At 39.4% G+C, this 16,987-nt stretch overlaps 1 protein-coding gene across 1 annotated transcript in view; it reads left to right on the plus strand.

Annotated features, from left to right (window-relative positions):
- The window catches only part of LOC100260114 (uncharacterized), a 29,307-nt gene extending 12,320 nt beyond the window's left edge, over positions 1–16,987 (plus strand). The window contains exons 5-8 of the mRNA XM_002265183.5: positions 4,664–4,738; positions 6,078–6,139; positions 15,987–16,056; positions 16,262–16,987. Coding sequence (XP_002265219.2) covers positions 4,664–4,738; positions 6,078–6,139; positions 15,987–16,056; positions 16,262–16,648 — 594 coding nt within the window. The 3' untranslated portion in view covers positions 16,649–16,987. The remainder of the gene's footprint in view (positions 1–4,663; positions 4,739–6,077; positions 6,140–15,986; positions 16,057–16,261) is intronic.

Below are 16,987 nucleotides of genomic sequence, written 5' to 3' on the forward strand. Positions count from 1 at the left end.
TTTGGAAGGAGATTTTGAAGGAAATAGATTGGTGCTAGGAAAATATAGTGTTCATAGTTGGAAATGACAATAAAATCAGATCCTGGACTGACCATTGGTGCGGCCGTACAACGCTGTCCCAAAGTTTCCCACAATTATTTGCCATGGTTGCACATAGGAATGCCACGATGGAGGAAGTTTGGGACCAGAATTTCGGTCAGGGAGGTTGGAATCTAAGATTCTTTAGAGCTTTTAATGATTGAGAATTGGATTTGGTAGGAAATTTGCTCCATGTCCTAAGGGGCTACAGGCTAACTTTGGAGGATGACTCAGTCTCTTGGAAGGGTGGAAGAAACGGGCAGTTTGGAGTTAAGGAAGCGTACGGTTTATTGGTTAACCCCAATGACACCGCCTTCTTGAAGAATTGCATACGGGTGGGTAGAGTTCCAACCAAAGTCGCTTTATTTGCTTGGGAGGCTACGTGGGGGAAGGTGCTTACATTAGATAAGCTCTAAACAAGAGGGTGGCAGCTCCCTAATCTTGCTTTTTGTGTGGTCGTGAAGAAGAAACTGTAAATCATATTCTTATTTAGCTGGAGGGGCCCTTTTGTGGGAAAAAAAGGAAAAAGATTTGGAAATCCATCCCTTTGTGCATTTTTTGGACGGTTTGGAAGGAGAGGAATAGGCTAGCCTTTAGGGGGAGTTCTTTAGCAATTCAGAAACTCAAAAATTATTTGGTCTATAATTTATGGAGTTGGACTAGATTGTATATTGGAGAGGAGTCGCTTTCTCTTATAGGCTTCTTGGAGTGGTTAGCATCCACTTAAGGGTTGGTAAGGCTTTTGGTTTTTTTCTTATCTTGTTTTTGAGGTTTTAGCTACCTTGTATATCCCCTGTATGCTTTGTGGTTGTTTGCCTTTTGTTATTATATTCCTTGCTTATTTATAAAATAAAAAAAAAAAAAAAAAAAAGGGAAATGAGGCAACCTAATGGCACCTTGAGCATGCATTGTCAATAATGGGAATTGGTATGGGGATGCCAGTTGCATGAGTGGTATGGATCACTATTGGTGGATACCTTGTGAATTTTGGATCCTAACATTTTTTTTATAGGCCAAAGAATAATTTGTATTAGAAGCAGTTGAAAAAAAGAGCATCAAAGTACACATAAAGTATACAAGAAGCCCAATAGGCAAGCAGAATGGAAAAGAGAATAAAAAAACCTCCTTCTATCTACTTGGAGCTCAACCAATCTACAAAACTTATCATAGTGAAGGAATTGTCATCTATGTGTACTCTAACCTAATCTAGAAAGGTATACGTAAAGGAAGATTTGATTTCTTGATTCAACTGTTTAGTATCTTCCAATAATGTTCTATTTCCTTCATTCATAAAGGCCAAGATAGACTCAAAGGAGCAACCCTCTGAACTTTCTTTTGCCTTTTCTCCACAAAAGAGTCATGCCAAATTAGAAGGTTTCCTCTTTATGAAGAAAACATTACCCAGGCTACCCCAAAAAGAGAAAAAGCAACTGTTGTAAAGGGTGAAAGAGCATTTGATGAGCGAACTCCTCTTCCTCTTTACACATATAGCATATGTTTTGTGGAGTCCATAACCTCTGTTTGATTTAATTAACCATTAAACCTCTTCCTCATACAACTTCTAAGCAAGGAAACTCACTTTCATAGAAATTCAATTGTTCCACACCATGCATGCAGGGAAAGGCTCACTTCTGCCCCAGGTTGATGGGGTATAGAAAGATTTACCAAAGAATTTGCCACACTTGGATTCCTTGCAAGTAAATCTATCTTGTTCATCCCTTCTAATTGACGCCGATTATTGTCTTTGAGAAAATGCCTCTGTTCCTTTCAATTCCAAATCATGACATTGTCTGTGAAATTGAGGATTCCATTGACCCCCTTTCCCAACTTGCTCCCATCTCTCTAATACCCAAAGGTGTTTATCCACGACTATAGAGAATAAAATTAGAAAGGATGGGAAATTTACTAAGGATGAGAAATTTTCTGTTAAGTCCCTTTATGGTGCATTGGAGCTTAGATATGCAGTCCCGTTTCCAAGGAGCATCATTTGGAGCCCTTGTGTTCCTTCCAAGGTGGGTTTTTTCACTTGGGAAGCTTTGTGGGGCAAGGTTTTAACTTTGGATCAACTAAAGAGGAGGGGGTGGTTTCTAGCTAACAGATGTTTCCTTTGTTTTGCCAAGAAGAGTCCATTGATTACATTCTAATTCATTGCACCAAAACAAAGGTTTTGTGGGAGTTATTATTTGCTTTATTTGGTGTGATGTGGATCCTCCCATTGTCAATTAGAGAGATCCTTCTTGGTTGGCATGGTTCCTTTATGGGCAAGAAGCGTAAAAAGGTTTGGATGACAAGTCCCTTATGTTTCCTTTGGATGGTTTGGAAGGAAAGAAATAGGATTGCTTTGGATAATGAGGAGCTTTCAATTTAATGGATGAAAAATCTTTTGTTTGTAATTTTTGGTCTTGAGTTAAGTTATTTATAAATGAAGAACCTTTACCTTTAATCAACTTTTTTGATTGGTTGGGTCCTAGATGAGGGCGGGTGAGATTTTTTTGTATCCCTTCTTTTATTTTGTTTTTGTTTTTAGGTGTCTGTTGTATACTCCCTGTATGCTTTGGGCTAACCTTTAGGTGCTCTTTTTTTCTTTATATATAACATTTTTCTGTGCTTTTACCTATCAAAAAAAAAAGGAAAGGATTCTTCCGTAGCACTCTCACCACACCAACTATCTTTCCAAAAATTTACCCTCCTTTTGTTACCCAATATGAAGTAAGATGTACTTCTAAAATCTCCCACTCATTTGTAATAGACTTCCACAACCCCACCCTTAAGCCCCCTTAGCCCTTGTCCTCCATCCCCTTTCATTGGCCCCAAAATTTCCAACTATGACCTGTTTCCAAAGAGATTCTCTCTATGATGCATATCTCCATCTCCATTGGACACTGACATATATTTGAGGACTCTCTCTTCTCAAGTTTTAATGAGCATTAATGATGGTTTGGCTTAGGAAATGCATAGAGAGAATAAATTTTCTGGATTGCTGCATTTAATGTCTTGGGATGGAAAGATAAAACAGATTTGAAGCATGCTATCAGGGTTGCAGATAATTATGGTTAGAGCATTTGTGGTTTCTCTGGCCAAGGTTGATGATGTCTCCATCTCATATGTGTTGGAAGATTTTGTATAATTTTTGTCGTGTTTTCCAAATATTCCATTTGTTGAATCCGATATTGGAAATAAATGGGATGATGTGTGTGACTTATATTGTTATCTGTTCTATATGCTTTTTGGAGTTGTGGTTAGGTATGTGGGAGGCTTGTGCGTGCACGGGGTCCAAGCCCACCCAATAAGATTTTTAAGAACCCTAACCTGAAACCATCTAACTGGGTGCATTACTTGGTCTTGTTGCATGTTCAGCGAGACCTGTAGGATTCAGGGTTCCTGGGTGTGTTCGAATTGACTAACATTTTGCTCTACCTTGGTATTCTTATTCCTGATTTGTTAGAGGATTATAATTAGGAGAGAATATGTGACCTACTTTGTCATTTGTTGCCTTTTTATCCATTCACTGAAAAGCAGAGGCTCTGCATATTCTGATCATCTTTTCTCCTTGTTCTTTCCATACATTCTATTGCCCTTTTCCATTCATCCTTTATTGGAGGCACATTTTAACGTCATACTATATTTCTTCCATTTTGGAGTGCACCCTTGCAGCAGACTGGTTGTTGAATCCTAGATGATAGGACAGTAGATTACTTGCTGCAATGGGACAATCTCAGAGGGTAGATATACTCTTGACGAATATTGCATTCTATTGCTCTTTTCTATTCATCCTTGATTGGTGGCACATTTTAACATCATCTATATTTCTTTCGTTTTGGAGTGCACCCTTGCAGCAAGCTGATTGTTGAATCCTAGATGATAGGACAGTAGATTACTTGCTGCAATGGGACAGTCTCAGAGGGTAGATCTACTTTTGAGGATTATTTATGCACCTTGATCTCTAAGTTCTATATATAATTTTCAGTTCTTCACATATCTGCCAACTACTGTTTGGATTTCAGTTTGTCTTGGGTTTATTCTTGGATTGCTTTCTGCTTGTTGACTTTGCCTATACATAACTTCCAACACTATGCTCTGTTGTTTCTTCTTAATACACTAAGGATCTGTTTTATTCTGCACTTTATTGCCTAAAGAAATCTTTACCTTAAATATTGTGGATTATAGTAATTTAACCTTGTCAAACAAAGGTCTCTCTAACTCCGTCAACACTCATGCCTGTGAACCATGGGGTTTGGTTTGCTGAATCTGATTATGTGTGGAAATTTATTAGACATGCAATAACTTCAACTCTTGAAGTGTTGCATCTCGTTTATGGAGCAGCATTCAACAGAAAATTTGTTAAGGTTGAGCTTCATAGACTTTAATATAGTCTTGTTGTGTGACTTGTGGCTCAATATCAGTCTGCGCAAGTAACAATTTGTTGCATTTAGACACATTTTTTAAGAAAAGTTTTTTCTTTTTGTTGTTTGGTATCCAATCACTGTGTATAACTGCATATTAGAGTATAACCTCTTGCTTTTGGAAATCAGTAGTCCAATGGATTCTCCCAAGTTCCTAACAACTTTTTGATTCTGAATTGTAGAAATTAAAGCAGATTGTTTTGGATGAAGTAGATATATTTTCATTTCAAGCTATGCTTCCCAAGGATTGTTTGCAGGTATTGGATCTCTCTCTCTCTATCTATCTACCTATCTATCTTTCTCTCTCTCTCCTTCACCCTCTCTCTTTCTCTCAGGTTTGAAGCTCACTCTTGTTTTTGGTTTGTTTGGTGCTTTGGTTTTTTTTTTTTTTCCTCACAACTGTATCAGTGATATTCTTGATTTACTCCATGCGTCTTTAGATATGACCTCAAAACTATTTGAGTAAACTTTGATGTTGATTTCATTTGGTTTAATTATGATATGATATATGACTAAGGAATAAGGTTTGTTTTGGTTTTATGCTTTGATATTCTGGGCTTCATTCATTGGTGGGGTTGAATTTCTCAAAGAATTCAATTATTGATCAAATAAACGTGGTTTCTCAATTGAAGGGCCTTACTGCCATTGCTAGGGTCTGGTTTGGTGTAGCTGTAGGTTCTTATAAAGTCCTTTGTAAAAAGATTTGTATGTAAAAGAGCCACTAGAAAGAGATTTGTTAGTGTTTGGTTGCTACATTTTTGGAAGGACTTAAATAAATTTGTAGTTTGTCATTTTGTCAAATTTATAAGGTTATAAATCTCATTTCATCAAATTTATAATGTTATAAATATCATTTTATAAAATAAAGTGTACAAATATCCATGTAAAAAAAATAAAATTCAAACAAGCTCTAACTTATTCAAGCTCTTTTAGCAGAGGTTACTGTTCTATAACTTCTGCAGAAATAGCTTTAAGTCCTAATATCTTTAACTTGAAGGACTTCTTAAATGTAGTTAAACACAAAGGCTTCTTTAAGCCTTCCAAATTGTACGCTAAACAGGGCTTATGTTGTACTTAAATCTAACATATACAAACGTTCATGTCAGCTTCCATGTGGGATGGAATGCCTTACTTTCTTCTGCCTTTACAATTGGAGTAAGGTCATTTTCCCATTTATAGTCATTTGAAAATGCTGTGAGGTGTTGTTTCATTTCCAATTTATCAAATCTCATTTTGTGGTTTGAGTGATGGAGGGTTTCCTACATGCTTATATAAACTTTATAATGAGATCCAGTATGTGGTTCCCTGTTGCAGGTTCCAAATACTTCTGCTTTCTGTTATCCTTATATTACTATTATTGTTTGGCACCAAACTTGCCCATTTACAAGTTGGTTTTCAACAAAGAGCACCTTCATATAAATGCATCCTAAAATCATGTGCTTTCAAAAAATGTTGATCGGCATGAAACAAAGCCTTCACAATTTTCATCTATTCACCTACCCAATGATTTTGTGCAACTAAGGAGTAAGATGTGCTTTGTCCTTTATAAATTCTAATATTCTTTTCTTGACAGTAATGATATTCGGATATCTTCAGGTACAACGACTAGCATCAATTTATGGTTTGTGGAGTAGCAGCAAAGGTTCCCGCAAGAAGAGGTGAATATATAATTTTTGCCTTTTTGAGCCTTGTAGGGTTACCTGCGGATCCTTGTTGCTAAGTCAGTGCTGTAAATTCTTTAAACATCATCGAAATGAATTTTTATAAACTTGAAAACATCCCAAATGATGATATTGGTTCCTTTTTTTCTTGCTATTGATAAGCAACCTATAGGCTTTTGGCTTAAGATAGGCTTCTATGTACATGCTCTTCATATCTGGTGCGTATCACAGGAAGCCTTTTTTCCCCTTGGGGAATGCTGAGCAGAGCAAGAGAAACTTTACTCACAAGACTCTAATCCCCTTGCTGAAAACATTCCAACCAACGATAGTTTTGGTTCCTTTTTTCCTGCCATTGATAAGCAACCCATAGGCTTTTGGCTTAAGATTATATACATGCCCTTCATATCTGGTGCCTATTGCTGTAAACCTTTTTTCCGCTTGCTGAATGCTGAGCAGTGTAAAATAAACTTTACTCACAAGACTTAAACTATTCATCCTTGTTTGTGGATTCTTCATAAATATGGTAAAACTAGAATGGATGTGTCTTCATACAGTCTAACAAATGATGGACAACTAAGTCACGTGCGTGTCTCTGTAAGCTGTGGCCTGTAAGCTTTCTCCTCCCCTTTTTCCCACTTGCCAAAATTTATTGACAGGTAAGCTTTGTTAGGGGAAAGTTTGGGGAGTTAGATGGAGGCTGGAGTATGCAGGAGGTGAGAGAGGTGTTTGGGGTAGTTCTGTGGAAAGCCATTAGAGGGGGATGGGAGCAGTTTAAGCTCAGGAATTCAATCTCAGTAGAAAATGGGTTAAGTGTCAAGGTTTTTCTGGTAGGTGGATTGGGTAGAGCTCTTTGAAAGTGGGTTTTCCCTCTTTATAGTCTTGTTGAGGTCAAGAATGCAAGTGGCCGGTGTAAGGGTGGTGGAGGGGTTCAAAGCCATTAGAACCCTTGCTTAGGCCTTTTCAGATTGGGAGTTAGAGTTGGTGGGAGGTTTAAAGGGGTGCATTCATTGAGTAGGAGTGCTAAGGAAGTGGAGAGGATGGTTTGGATAAGAATGAGGGGTTGGTGAAGGCTTATTACAATTCTTTGTCCACTACAAGTTCGAATATCTTCCAGCAAAGCAACTGTGGGCTCTGGTACATCTTTGAGGGTGTGGTTTTTATTTTTTTTCCATTACTCTTGTTTTTATTTGTTTTGTTTCTTTCTTTCTTGAATACCTACCACAGTAGAGTATCCATGTGGTATTTTTTCAGATTTTGTGTGTGTGATTTATGTTCCTTCTATTTCTCAGCTTGACATTTTACAATTGGGGACAGAATAAAGCATCCATAATAAAGACACTTTCTATCTGCTCTAATTCAACACCACTTCCACTGCATTCCTGAGTAGATACTGTTACTTCCTTTCAAACCACAGCAATATTATTTGATCAAATCATTGAATCATCTATTTCTCTTGGAATCGCTTCAATGTTTATTTCTATGGATATCTTCTTTAGGAAATCTACAACTATTCTGTGACCATGTTATTTCTGCATGGGAAATCTACGAACTATTCCTTGATATAGAAGTTGCATCCTGTACTAGTATACAGTGGCGAAGCCAGCAATTTGATTTAGGGGGGGCAACTTTTAATGCATATATGGGCCTTAGTCCAATGGTCAAGACTTGTTATTGTTAGGGGGGCATTATCAGTCTTGTGTTTGAATCCTCCTGTTGCAAGAACTGGATTTATTTATTTATTTTTAACATTTTCAGGGGGGGCAGGTGCCGCCCCTCCCCTCCCCCCCCCCCCCCACCCAGGCCCTACCTCTGCCAGTGCTAGTATACCACTTCAACTAATAACTGGCATTGTTACATCTCTTTTGAGACCAAGACCCTTTATTATGACTTGTGCTTGTTGCATACTTTGATCCATTATTGGACAAATATTTCCTGCTTTAGCTTGGTCCTTTTTTCATACACTTGAATCCACTAGTAGTGGTAGGGGACTCAGAAACCAACTGACCCTGTACGTTTCTAATTATGACAATGCTGTTCTTAAAACTGGCTTGAACATGAATAGCTCCCTTCGATATTCTACACTCACTCTTATGCAAACTAATATGTCCATTTCTATGTGACCAATTCTTGGTATATGCTTTGCTATATTTTATCATTTCATAAAGATGAGTCAAAGATATATGGATATAGCCATTTAATGTCTAAATATGATCTTTTTTTATTTGCACATCAGATTCTTTCTTGTCTTTGTTTTTGTCTCGAGTTGTGATAAATTACTATAATTTGCTCCCCTCATGTATTAGTGAATTTAACAAATTTTACATGCAGAAGCTCATATTTGTTGTTTGTTACCTTTGCTTAATTTCTGTTGAATATAATGTATGTATAGTATACTATCTTTCCTTGTTAATATAGGTCACATGTATGGTAGTTAGGACTCCTAGCCTTGTATATATATATCTCTCAATTGTAAGTAGAGATTACAATGAATGAATAAGGTTTTTCTCCTCTCTCTCTCTCTCTCAACATGGTATCAGAGCCAAAGGAGAAAACCTAATTTTTTTTTTTTTTCAACCTCATCGCCGTCGGATCTCCATCACGCCGGCAACCTTTTCCGGCGACATTTTCCGGCGACCTTTTTTCCGGGAAACGACCACATATTCCGAACCGCCGGAGGCTGATCTACACGCCAGTGGAAACCCCACCGGCAACCGGCATCTCACGCGCCCCCACGCGCCGCCCTTCTCCTCCGGCCTGTCACCCACGCGCCGGCGCGTGACGGCGCGTGGCCCACTTTCCGGCCACTTCCGACACCTCTCCAGGCTCGTTCGGCGCCGTCTTGGCCTTCTAGCCCTCCGGCAGTCCTCCCCGAGCCCTGCATCTCCATTTTTTCCCTGTTTTTGGCCTTCTTGCCATTCCGGCCACCTCCGACAGGGCTCCCCCTCCATCCCCGAGGCTTGGGTGCTGCTTCTCTTCCTCTCCAGGCACGTCACGACCTTTTTTTTCTCCATTGATTGCACCTCTCACAGCCGTGGTTTCACTGTTTTTCTCTCTCCGCCGAAATCTGAACCCATCTTAGGGCTCTCTTCGATCCAAATACGTGAATATGACCACCAAAAATCAGATCTTTACGTCTGTTCTCTCTGGATCTCCTCTGATTACCTCAGAGAAATTGGTTGGCAGTGAGAATTATCTCTCCTGGTCTGCCTCTGTTGAACTTTGGTTTATGGGTCAAGGATATGAGGATCATTTGGTTACCCAGGAGGCAGATATCCCTGAGGTTGACCGCGTACAGTGGAGGAAGATAGATGCACAGTTGTGTAGTGTATTATGGCAATCGGTTGATCCCCGGATTCTTCTTCATCTTCAGGCCTATAAAACTTGTTTTAAATTTTGGACTCAGGCCAAAGGATTATACACGAATGATATCCAGCGTCTTTATAAGGTGGCTTCTGCTATTGTCCATCTCAGCCAACAGGACTTGGATCTATCTACTTATATTGGTCAGATTGCCTCTCTTAAGGAGCAGTTCTTGACTGTGATGCCTCTTACTCCTGATGTTGGGGCTCAACAAACACAGCTTGACAAGTTCTTCATGGTCCTTACTCTTATTGGCCTCCGTCCGGATCTTGAGCCTATTCGTGATCAGATTCTTGGTAGTTCATCAGTTCCGTCCTTGGATGATGTGTTTGCTCGCCTCCTCCGTATCTCGTCCACTCAGACTTTGCCATCTGATAGCGCTTCAGATTCTTCTATGTTAGTTTCTCAAACTACCTCTCGAGGAGGACGCAGTGGTACCCGAGGTAGAGGCCAACGTCCTCATTGCACCTATTGCAATAAACTTGGCCACACTCGCGATCGTTGCTATCAGTTACATGGAAGACCTCCTCGCACTGCCCATATGGCCCAGTCCTCTGATTCTCCGCTGTCTCAGCCTCCGAGCTCCTCCGCATCTCAGACATCTCAGGCTTCTATTGCCTCTGTTGCCCAGCCTGGTAATGCCTCTGCCTGCCTTACCCACACATCTTCTCTTGGACCCTGGATTCTAGATTCTGGAGCATCTGATCACCTATCTGGTAATAAGGATCTTTTCTCCTCTATTACTACTACCTCTGATTTACCTACTGTTACCTTAGCTAATGGTTCTCAAACTGTGGCTAAAGGTATTGGTTTGGCCCTTCCTCTGCCTTCTCTACCTCTCACTTCTGTCCTTTATACTCCTGAATGTCCTTTTAATCTTATTTCCATCAGCAAAATCACTCGTACTCTTAATTGCTCTATTACCTTTTCTGATAAATTTGTGACCTTGCAGGACCGGAGTACGGGGAAGACGATTGGCATAGGACGTGAGTCTCAAGGCCTCTATCACCTCACCTCAGATTCATCTCCTGCAGTTTGCATTTCCACTGATGCTCCTCTCCTCATTCACAATCGTCTGGGCCACCCTAGTCTCTCCAAGTTCCAGAAGATGGTTCCTCGTTTTTCAACTTTGTCGTCGCTTCCGTGTGAGTCATGTCAGCTTGGGAAACATACTCGTGTCTCGTTCCCAAAGCGTTTGAATAATCGGGCAAAGTCTCCTTTTGAGCTTGTCCACACTGATGTTTGGGGTCCTTGTCGGACTGCGTCTACTTTAGGATTTCAGTATTTTGTCACTTTCATTGATGACTATTCTCGATGTACTTGGTTATTTTTAATGAAGAATCGAGCTGAGTTATTCTCTATTTTCCAGAAATTTTATACTGAAATCCAAACCCAGTTCAATATTTCTATTCGTGTGTTACGCAGTGACAATGCCAGGGAATATTTTTCAGCCCAATTTACTTCGTTTATGTCTCATCATGGGATTCTTCATCAGTCTTCTTGTGCTCATACTCCTCAACAAAATGGGGTAGCTGAACGCAAGAATCGACATCTTGTTGAGACAGCTCGTACTCTCCTCCTCCATAGTCATGTTCCTTTTCGCTTTTGGGGGGACGCTGTTCTTACCGCTTGTTATTTGATTAATCGTATGCCCTCCTCTGTCTTACACGATCAGATTCCTCACTCCCTTCTTTTCCCTGACCAACCACTTTATTTCCTTCCTCCTCGTGTCTTTGGTTGTACTTGCTTTGTTCATATTCTCACTCCTGGACAGGACAAGCTTTCCGCCAAAGCCATGAAGTGCCTCTTCTTGGGATATTCCAGACTTCAGAAGGGTTATCGTTGTTATTCCCTTGAGACTCATCGGTACTTTATCTCCGCTGATGTCACCTTCTTTGAGGACTCACCATTCTTTTCCACCACTTCTGAGTCTCTTCCTGTTTCTGAAGTCTTGCCCATTCCCATTGTCTCCCCACCTGATGTTATGCCCCCTCGACCACTTCAGGTTTATCATCGTCGCCCTCGTGTCGTTGCTCCTCTCCCTTTTCCTGAGGCACCTGCTGACTCACTTCCTATCCCTTCGGCTTCACCTGCCCCGGCTCTGCCTTCTCCTAATGACTTACCTATTGCTGTTCGGAAAGGTACTCGCTCTACTCGTAATCCTCATCCTATTTACAATTTTTTGAGTTATCATCGATTATCTTCACCCTATTCTGCTTTTGTTTCTGCTATATCCTCTGTTTCTCTTCCAAAGAGCACCCATGAAGCTCTTTCCCATCCAGGCTGGCGACAGGCAATGGTGGATGAAATGGCTGCTCTGCACTCTAATGGCACTTGGGATCTTGTTGTTTTACCCTCTGGTAAATCTACAGTTGGTTGTCGTTGGGTCTATGCAGTTAAGGTTGGTCCTGATGGTCAGGTTGATCGCCTTAAGGCCCGTTTAGTTGCTAAAGGCTATACTCAAGTTTATGGTTCTGATTATGGTGACACATTCTCTCCTGTTGCCAAGATTGCTTCTGTCCGCTTGCTTCTCTCCATGGCTGCTATGTGTTCTTGGCCTCTTTATCAGTTGGATATTAAAAATGCCTTCCTTCATGGTGATCTTGCCGAGGAAGTTTATATGGAGCAACCTCCTGGTTTTGTTGCTCAGGGGGAGTCTGGTTTAGTGTGCAGGTTACGCCGTTCTCTATATGGCTTGAAACAATCTCCTCGAGCATGGTTTAGCCGTTTTAGTTCTGTTGTTCAAGAGTTTGGCATGCTTCGCAGTACAGCAGACCATTCAGTTTTTTATCATCATAACTCCTTGGGGCAGTGTATTTATCTGGTTGTTTATGTGGACGACATCGTCATTACAGGCAGTGATCAGGATGGTATTCAAAAACTAAAGCAACATCTTTTTACCCACTTTCAGACCAAAGACTTGGGGAAACTCAAGTATTTCTTGGGAATTGAGATAGCTCAATCTAGTTCTGGTGTGGTCCTTTCCCAAAGGAAATATGCTTTAGACATCCTGGAAGAAACCGGTATGTTAGACTGCAAACCGGTAGACACACCTATGGATCCGAATGTCAAACTTGTACCAGGACAGGGGGAGCCTTTAGGAGACCCCGGGAGATATCGACGGCTCGTAGGTAAATTGAACTATCTCACCATTACTCGTCCAGACATTTCTTTTCCTGTGAGTGTTGTTAGTCAATTCCTACAGTCACCATGTGATAGCCATTGGGATGCCGTAATCCGTATCCTTCGATATATCAAAAGTACACCAGGCCAAGGTGTATTGTACGAGAACAGAGGTCATACTCAAGTTGTTGGTTACACAGATGCAGATTGGGCTGGCTCACCCACAGATAGACGTTCCACTTCAGGGTACTGTGTTTTTATTGGAGGTAATCTAATATCTTGGAAGAGTAAGAAACAAGATGTAGTGGCCAGATCTAGCGCTGAAGCCGAGTATCGAGCTATGGCTTTGGCAACATGTGAACTCATATGGTTGAGACATCTTCTTCAGGAGTTGAGATTTGGAAAGGATGAACAGATGAAACTCATCTGTGATAACCAGGCCGCATTACATATTGCATCCAATCCAGTCTTTCATGAAAGGACCAAGCATATTGAAGTTGACTGTCATTTCATTAGAGAGAAGATCGCATCAGGATGTGTTGCTACAAGTTTTGTCAATTCAAATGATCAACTAGCAGACATCTTCACTAAATCTCTCAGAGGTCCTAGGATTAAATATATTTGTAACAAGCTTGGTGCATATGACGTATATGCTCCAGCTTGAGGGGGAGTGTTGAATATAATGTATGTATAGTATACTATCTTTCCTTGTTAATATAGGTCACATGTATGGTAGTTAGGACTCCTAGCCTTGTATATATATATCTCTCAATTGTAAGTAGAGATTACAATGAATGAATAAGGTTTTTCTCCTCTCTCTCTCTCTCTCAACAATTTCAATTCTATATTTGGAAGAAAATAAGTTTCTTTAAATTTTTAAAATTTGAATTGTATCTCCATGAAAAGGGAATGTTGAAGCTTTTGGATTTTTTTTTTTTTGTTTGTTTGTTTGTTTTTTTTTTTTTTTTGGCCTAGATGAGAAAGGAATGTATTAAAAAACTTGTAACAAAAATGAGGATGCAAATCTGCATGCACAAGAGGTATGCGTAGAGCACCCAGAGAAAACAAGAAATGACAAAAGAATAGGAGGACCACAAACCCCCTACCCTAAGCCATCAATAACATTGACTGGAGAGCTGCATTCCGACCCTAAAGTGTTTGTAGCCCATTCTATTAGACAATTAAGAAAAATCTCTTTAAATCTCTAATCGATAAGTTCCTTTTTTGTTCAAAATTCAGCCATTTTGTTCTTTTCGTAGGCATAAAAAAAAAAGCAAATAGGCACCAAACTCTGTCCTTGACTTGTTGAATCTTCTCACATGCCAACTTAACAGAAGCTCCTTGATTGCCCTTGGAAGGATCCACCAAATCCTAAAGATGGATAATTAGAAATTCCACAATAGCTGGGATTTATCACAACAGATGAGAATATCGTTAGCTGATTCCTCAAACTGCATTTATTTGCTAATTGGTCTATATTTAGAGCACTTGATCCTTACACCTCCTTTGGAGGAATAACAATTGTCCTTGTGGTAGAGAAGTGTAATAGTACTTCTGATGAGGATGAATCTCCAAGATATATATCAAGAAAGGGAATTAGTATTAGTTGCAATTAAAGTAGGATTAGTATTACTTGGAATTAAATTATGATTAATATTTGTTTGAGTTTAACTAGTATTAGTTGGTTAAGTTATAATATAATTAGAATTTGAGCCATGATAGGTTATTAGAGTCCTAGTAGACTTTGGATTTCTTAGAGAAGCCTATAAATAGGCTAATCAACGTAAATCATAGGGATGATTTGATTAATGTTAATAATATTATTTTTTTTTTTTATTGCAATTGTTGCAATTTTCAATGGTGAGACTCCATTGATTTTCTTCTAGGTGAAACTCCTAGAAGGCCTTAGTGAGACTCTAAGGTTTTCCATCTCTTTTTCATTGTTTCTTCTTTCTCTCTATTTCTTATCTTATAATTTTCTCTACCATAAAATTTATTCAATGTTCCTCTCCTTACACCCTAAAAATAAAACCCTAGCCTACCTACCCTTGAGTGTAGGCAACCATCCTAGGGTTGTCCTACATCAACTTCACTTGGAATTGTCCCTCTTTTATACCCCTCCAAACTAATCTATCCATCTTCACTTGGATTTCCTAGGTTTTTGCTTTCTTTTTGTGTACTTTTTGGAGGATCTCTCATCCTTCTTTGCACTTATTTTACTTACTTTGATATACTATACTGTTGTTTCATGATTTCATTTGAAGCAGAAGATGAGATACCTCAACCCCTTTTTTTCCCCTTCCTAAAAAATTAAAGCCCCTGCCTGAATTAGTAACCAACCCTTCATGAATCCATTTTTGTTCTTTCTTTCCTGGTAAAACCCCCTTGAAGTATCTCTTGGATTATGAATTAATGCAGTGATATTAGACAACCCATCCTGTCTCTCTATCCTTTCTCAAAAATAGGAAGTTTTGAACCCAATTCAAATATTTAAAGAGGGGGATCTTTTTTACCAAAGGTTAAAAGAGCCCTTTTTATCAAATTGCTATTAGAGTGGTCTAAAGCTCCACTAGGGTTGAAGTTCCTTCTGGGATTTTATTGATGTACTTAGCTAGGGCTGCTAAGTTGTTTATCCTGTTCCTTTTCTTCTCCGCTTGGTGCTCCTTATTGTGTATATAGGTTTCACCCCTGTTTTTAGTAGGCATATTTTAATACAACTCTTTATTTTTCCTATAAAAACATATTAATAGGTAAGATGCTTACAGATTGCTGTATTGGACTTTGTCACATGGCTTGGAGAACCATGTTTTAGATGATTGTACAAGGAAATATTTTAATTGAAGAGTAAACCTATGTTTGGTTCCTGGAAAATTTGGGTAATTCTGTCCCTCCTGTGTGTGTGTGTGTGTGTGTCTCACTTGCTTTTAAGTTTGATCTTGTTGTCCCTCAAAACCTAGAATGTCTTTTTATCTTTAATTCCTCCCCTTCTGTTCACTTTCAGCTGCTTGTAGGAGCAGAATAGAGTAACCAAGATTTCACTAGGGGTGTCTAATGTTCTCTTTTTACCATTTGAGTTGTACATCACGATTACTATGAAAAATGCATTATGCACAGTAAGTTTTGTTTTCAAACCGTGCATGAATTGATTTCATTGTGCAATTGACCACCTAATAATGTGTAACAAGTCAACATATGCACCTTAGGAATGATATCCATTGAATATTGAATTCTGTTGTAATTCAACATTTCTTCTCCTGTTACTTATCTTGAACTGCCACTTGATTTCTAAATGGCCTACTGTTGGCAAAAACATAATGTTCACTGTTGAGATTCAAACTGAAATTATGTCTCCCTACCCCAGATTTGTCACAGTGACACGAACACAAGACACGCACATGCCAACACCAGGAGATAAACTTCGCCTAGACCAGGTATTTATATTTTATAGATTTCATCCCTTATGAAATTATTATTGTTATTATTTTGATTAGTATTGCACTTGTCTTTTTTTCTCTTAGTTTATTTGTTATTGCCTCCCTAGCCTGTTCTTATAGGTTCCATAAGATGCACATTCTCTCTGTTGTATCATCCATTTACCAAATAAAATCTAAAACAGTGGTTATTCATGAACTTCAGATGATAGGAGCTGCTGATGAGGACGCTTCTCGGAGCAAGTCATCCAAGAGCCAAGTCAGTCATCATGGCAGTGGGAAGAAGGGCTCATCATATGCCAGACAGCCTGTGTCATTTATCTCAAGTGGCATTATGCAATCTGAAGCTGTTCAGATGGAGACAGCTGGGTCCATTGAGGCTGAGAGCACCTACCATGAAAATAAGGGTGGAGCAAGCTCTACAAAATTGGGTGCCTTTGAGGTTCACACAAAGGGTTTTGGGTCAAGAATGATGGCTAAAATGGGATTTGTTGCAGGGCAAGGATTAGGAAAGGATGGCCAAGGTATGGTCAAGCTGATTGAAGTCACTAAACGGCCTAAATCACTAGGTCTGGGTGTGGAATTCTCTTGAACTGAGAAGAACTGATCTCAAATAATTGGAGGTTCCTGAAGGCACGATGAATATCAAAGAATTGTAGTTTTTGAAACACACATCAAAACATTCAGATCAAAGTGTATTGAAGGCATGGTTTGGGAAAAATTTCAGTAGTGATTGTCCCATTGGTTGCAATAAAAAACTTCCTAAATCATCTGATGCCCAATATTATATTCCATGTGGAGGATAGCATTTCTTGCTTGCTTTAATAGCATTGTATTAGTTTAACCTTATGTACTGATGTCAAATACCTGGATAAAATATTGACCCCTCTATGCTTTACGCCTTTACCCTTAAATCTTCCCAATTCTTCCA

The sequence above is a fragment of the Vitis vinifera genome, chromosome 11 (genome assembly GCF_030704535.1).
Source record: "Vitis vinifera cultivar Pinot Noir 40024 chromosome 11, ASM3070453v1".
NCBI classification, from domain to species: Eukaryota; Viridiplantae; Streptophyta; class Magnoliopsida; order Vitales; family Vitaceae; genus Vitis; species Vitis vinifera.